At 47.0% G+C, this 5,000-nt stretch overlaps 2 protein-coding genes across 3 annotated transcripts in view; both read right to left on the bottom strand.

Annotated features, from left to right (window-relative positions):
- Window positions 1-1,713, bottom strand: part of LOC117596243 (transmembrane protein 272-like) — a 3,788-nt gene extending 2,075 nt beyond the window's left edge. The window contains exon 1 of one of the 2 annotated variants that reach the window (XM_034300675.2): window positions 1,597-1,713. The gene's annotated coding sequence lies outside the window, so the exon portion shown is untranslated. Of the gene's footprint in view, window positions 1-1,265; window positions 1,558-1,596 lie in introns of those variants that run through there. The other variant, XM_034300674.2, reaches the window with a different exon arrangement.
- Window positions 1,714-1,850: 137 nt separating this feature from the next.
- taf6 (TAF6 RNA polymerase II, TATA box binding protein (TBP)-associated factor) overlaps window positions 1,851-5,000 on the bottom strand; it is a 14,521-nt gene continuing 11,371 nt past the window's right edge. The window contains exon 15 of the mRNA XM_053230213.1: window positions 1,851-3,489. Within this exon, the coding sequence (XP_053086188.1) occupies window positions 3,226-3,489 (264 nt within the window). The 3' untranslated portion in view covers window positions 1,851-3,225. The remainder of the gene's footprint in view (window positions 3,490-5,000) is intronic.

Genomic DNA, 5,000 nt, shown 5'->3' with positions numbered 1-5,000 from the left:
TGGAGGTAGCCTTTGGATTTTGTAGCTCAAACACACACCTGGCTGACTCACACACTGTGGGCGTGTCTGAAATGTAATAAGCTCCTCCCTCAGAGGAAGGAAAGAGTCCCATCATGGTTTAATCATATGTACGCGTGTGTGTTCTTCATCAAATATAGGTGATCTGTACTGAAGTGTTAGATTAGTAGGCGGTGGTGCAGGGTGTAGTTCTGTCTCCTCACAGCTCCAGGGTTTGATCCTGATCTCAGGTTACTGTCTGTGTTTCACATGTTCAGGTAGGCTGAGCGTGTGTATGTAAGTGTGTGTGAGTGTGTGTGAGTGTGTGTGCACACGGTGCCCTGTAACGTAATGGAGTCACATCTCCCATGCTTGCACCCCGTATTGTGGGGACTGACTCCGGATCCACCGCGACCCTGACCAGGATGAAGTGCTTACTGAAGATGAAGATGTTACAGTAGTGATGAGAAATTGAATTCTCTCTGTGATCATCAGCACTTCTTTATTCCACTGAGCTGAATGCTGTGTTCAGGCTAACAAACATTAGCACACATCTGTCTCATTCAACATCTGGAACTCTGAGACAACACACACGGCAGTGTTCAGCGTCACACACGGCAGTGTTCAGCGTCACACACGGCAGTGTTCAGCGTCACATTTGACATCTCTAACTGGAGGTGCAGGACGTTCTGTGCTCTGCTCCACACCCACACCAGCACAGTGCACACTAAACACTCCTGTTGTGTGTGTGTGTGTGTGTGTGTGTGTGTGTGTGTTTAACAGGCTCAGCAGAGTTTTCATCACTAGTGTGTGTGTATGGAGCAGGTCACACAGCGTCCACACACACACACACACAGCAGTAATAATCTCTTTAATTTATAAGCACACAGGTCAGAAATGCAGTGACGTTTCAGAGGTTTACACTCAGTGCTGTGTGTAGGGGGCGGAGCTTAACACACAACACACACAGTAACATAACTGACAACAATGTGCAGGAAAAACATGTAAACTGGACGTGTGTACACAGGAAGAAACAAACAAACAAACAAACACACACACACACACACCGGAGCACGTGACGGTGTTTTTCTACAGTTATTGAAGACCCTGAACCAAACCCGGATTGTGCAAGTCTAACCCAGTTCTCGCAACAGCAAACACACACACACACACACACACACACACAGAAAGTTGTACAACCACCGTATTTACATGAACACATCGCAGTATTTCATTTTCATTTAGAGTTTAGACAAACTTTAACTCACCGACACGCAGGCATAAGGTGTGTGTGTTTTCCAGCGGAGAGAAAGCGAAACTGAAGGACTGTGAAGTAACTCACTCCGTGTGTGTGTGTGTGTGTGTGTGTGCGCGCGCATGGTGTTTTCAAGGCGTTTCCCTAAGCAGGTTTTTTAAAGTCACAGAGTCACAGAGCAGGTCTTTGGTTTTTGGTCTGTGACATTATTAATGATATTAAAATAGAATTTCTCCAGCTTTATACATTTACCACTCTATTCTCTTTTTCTGTACAGAAGAGTGAGAGCTCAGTGAAAGCGCAGGTGTGTGTGTGTGTGTGTAAATGATTATTTCAGTTCTTACATGAGGAATGCTCAGGAACTGGACAGTTAAATCACTGCTCAGGATTTCAGTGCCACGCAGAACTTCCTGTGACGTTTACATCACGTGACTACACAGGGCAACGCCACCACAGAAAAATAAAACCTGTCGTGTCCGAAATAGTTCCCTAATGCCCTAACGTGGTCCCCTTCCAGTGTGCACTAGGCCTATGACGTCACCAAGGCCGAGAGTTCTCCAGTCTGGATTGTGCAGGAAATAAATGATCATCACGTGACTGGATTAAAAAGTCACATTTATTACAGGATATAAAAACCAACTCCAAACATGAAAGCAGACATTTTAACAAAACCTCCAATTCCTATCCCTGTGAGAGAAACACAATACTCCACACACACACACACACACACACACACACACACACACAAAACGCCACCACATTATCACAGCATCAGTACAGCAGCTGTACAATTAACAGGAAACACCACCTCATCCTGTGTGTGTATAGAATGTGTGGTACACAGGCATGCATTTGCATGGTTGTATCTGTGTGTATGTGTGTTCAGCCCATCATGCATCGGGTGTGTGTGTGTGTGTGAGTGAGAGAGAGTGCAAGTGTTCAGCCCGTCGTGTGTGTGTGAGAGAGTGTGTTCAGCCCGTCGTGTGTGTGTGTGTGTGTGAGTGAGAGAGAGTGTGTGTTCAGCCTGTTGTGTGTGTGAGAGAAATAGAGTGTGTTCAGCCTGTTGTGTGTGTGAGAGAAATAGAGTGTGTTCAGCCCGTCGTGTGTGTGTGTCTGAGAGAGAGAGAGTGTGTGTTCAGCCTGTTGGGTGTGTGTGAGTGTGTGAGAGAGAGAGTGTGTTCAGCCCGTCGTGTGTGTGTGTGCGTGTGTGTGTGTGTGTGTGAGAGAGAGAGAGTGTGTTCAGCCCGTCGTGTGTGTGTGTGTGTGTGTGTGTGTGTGTGTGTGTGTGAGAGAGAGAGTGTTCAGCCCGTCGTGTGTGTGTGTGTGTGTGTGAGAGAGAGAGAGAGAGAGAGAGAGAGTGTGTTCAGCCCGTCGTGTGTGTGTGTGTGTGTGTGTGTGTGTGTGTGAGAGAGAGAGAGAGAGAGAGAGAGAGTGTTCAGCCCGTCGTGTGTGTGTGTGTGTGTGTGTGTGTGTGTGTGTGAGAGAGAGAGAGAGAGAGAGAGAGTGTTCAGCCCGTCGTGTGTTTGTGTGTGTGTGTGTGAGAGAGAGAGAGAGAGTGTTCAGCCCGTCGTGTGTTTGTGTGTGTGTGTGTGTGTGTGTGTGTGTGTGTGTGTGTGAGAGAGAGAGAGAGAGAGAGAGAGTGTTCAGCCCGTCGTGTGTTTGTGTGTGTGTGTGAGAGAGAGAGAGAGAGAGAGTGTGTGTTCAGCCCGTCGTGTGTGTGTGTGTGAGAGAGAGAGAGAGTGTGTTCAGCCCGTCGTGTGTGTGTGTGTGTGTGTGTGTGTGTGTGTGTGTGTGTGTGTGAGAGAGAGAGAGAGAGTGTTCAGCCCGTTGTGTGTGTGTGTGTGTGTGTGTGTGTGAGAGAGAGAGAGAGAGAGAGGGAGAGAGTGTTCAGCCCGTCGTGTGTGTGTGTGTGTGTGTGTGTGTGTATGGTGGTGTGTGTTTGTGTGTATAGTGGTGTGTGTGTGTGTGTGTGTTCAGCCCATATTATGTGTGTCTGTGTGTTCGGGTTTGCTCTCGGTGCTGATTGGTGATGTGCTGCTCTTCTCCAGCGATGATGATGATGATGATGAAGGCAAAGACACTACTATGTACTTCTGTACAGGTCGTGACCCTGAGACTGACCCCGTGACCCCTGTGACCCCTGACTCCAGCTTAACGAGCGGCTGCAGGGGGGTGGAACCACTAGGCACTGTGCTGGTGACAGGAGAGCTGGACTGGGAGGAGCTTAGAGTAATCACCTATGGAACACACACACACACACACACACACATATCAACAATATAGCTCATGACCAGTGTGTATGTGTGTATGGTGGTGTGTGTATGTGTGTATGGTGATGTGTGTGTATGTGTGTATGGTGATGTGTGTGTATGGTGGTGTGTGTATGTGTGTATGGTGGTGTGTGTGTGTGTATGTGTGTATGGTGATGTGTGTATCGTGGTGTGTGTGTGTATGTGTGTATGGTGATGTGTGTATGGTGGTGTGGGTGTGTGTGTGTGTGTATGGTTGTGTGTGTGTATGGTGATGTGTGTGTGTATGTGTGTATGGTGGTGTGGGTGTGTGTGTGTGTATGGTGGTGAGTGTGTATGGTGATGTGTGTGTGTATGTGTGTATGGTGATGTGTGTGTATGGTGGTGTGTGTGTATATGGTGATGTGTGTGTATGTATAGTGGTGTGTCTGTGTATGGTGATGTGTGTGTGTGTATGTGTGTATAGTGGTGTGTGTGTATGTGTGTATGGTGGTGTGTGTGTGTATGGTGATGTGTGTGTATGGTGATGTGTGTGTGTATGTGTGTATGGTGGTGTGTGTGCATGGTGGTGTGTGTGTGTTTGTGTGTATGGTGGTGTGTGTATGGTAGTGTGTGTGTGTGTTTGTGTGTATGGTGGTGTGTGTGTGTTTTTGTATGGTGGTGTTTGTGTGTGTATATGGTGGTGTGTGTGTATGTGTGTATGGTGGTGTGTGTGTGTTTGTGTGTATGGTGGTGTGTGTGTATGGTGTGTATGGTGTATAGTGGTGTGTGTTTGTGTGTATAGTGGTGTGTGTGTATGGTGTGTATGGTGTGTGTGTGTGTATATGGTGGTGTGTGTGTATAGTGGTGTGTATGGTGTATAGTGGTGCGTGTGTGTATAGTGGTGTGTGTGTTTGTGTGTATGGTGTGTATGGTGTATAGTGGTGTGCGTGTGTGTATGGTGTATAGTGGTGTGTGTGTATAGTGGTGTATAGTGGTGTGTGTGTGTGTCTGTGTGTGTGTATGGTGGTGTGTATAGTGGTGTATAGTGGTGTGTGTGTGTGTCTGTGTGTGTGTATAGTGGTGTGTGTATGGTGTATATGTGTGTATGGTGGTGTGTATGGTGGTGTGTACAGTGGTGTGTACAGTGGTGTGTATAGTGGCGTGTATAGTGGTGTGTGTGTGTGTATAGTGGTGTGTGTATGGTGTATAGTGGTGTGTATAGTGGTGTGTATAGTGGTGTGTGTGTGTATAGTGGTGTGTATAGTGGTGTGTGTGTGTGTATAGTGGTGTGTATAGTGGTGTGTATAGTGGTGTGTGTGTGTATAGTGGTGTGTATAGTGGTGTGTATAGTGGTGTGTGTGTGTGTATAGTGGTGTGTATAGTGGTGTGTATAGTGGTGTATAGTGGTGTGTATGGTGGTGTGTGTGTGTGTGTATAGTGGTGTGTATAGTGGTGTGTATAGTGGTGTGTGTGTGTGTATAGTGGTGTGTATAGTGGTGTGTATAGTGGTGTTTGTG

Source organism: Pangasianodon hypophthalmus, chromosome 27 (genome assembly GCF_027358585.1).
Source record: "Pangasianodon hypophthalmus isolate fPanHyp1 chromosome 27, fPanHyp1.pri, whole genome shotgun sequence".
Classification (NCBI taxonomy): domain Eukaryota; kingdom Metazoa; phylum Chordata; class Actinopteri; order Siluriformes; family Pangasiidae; genus Pangasianodon; species Pangasianodon hypophthalmus.
Note: the sequence above shows the minus strand (reverse complement) of the source record. Positions and strands in the feature narration are given on the sequence as shown.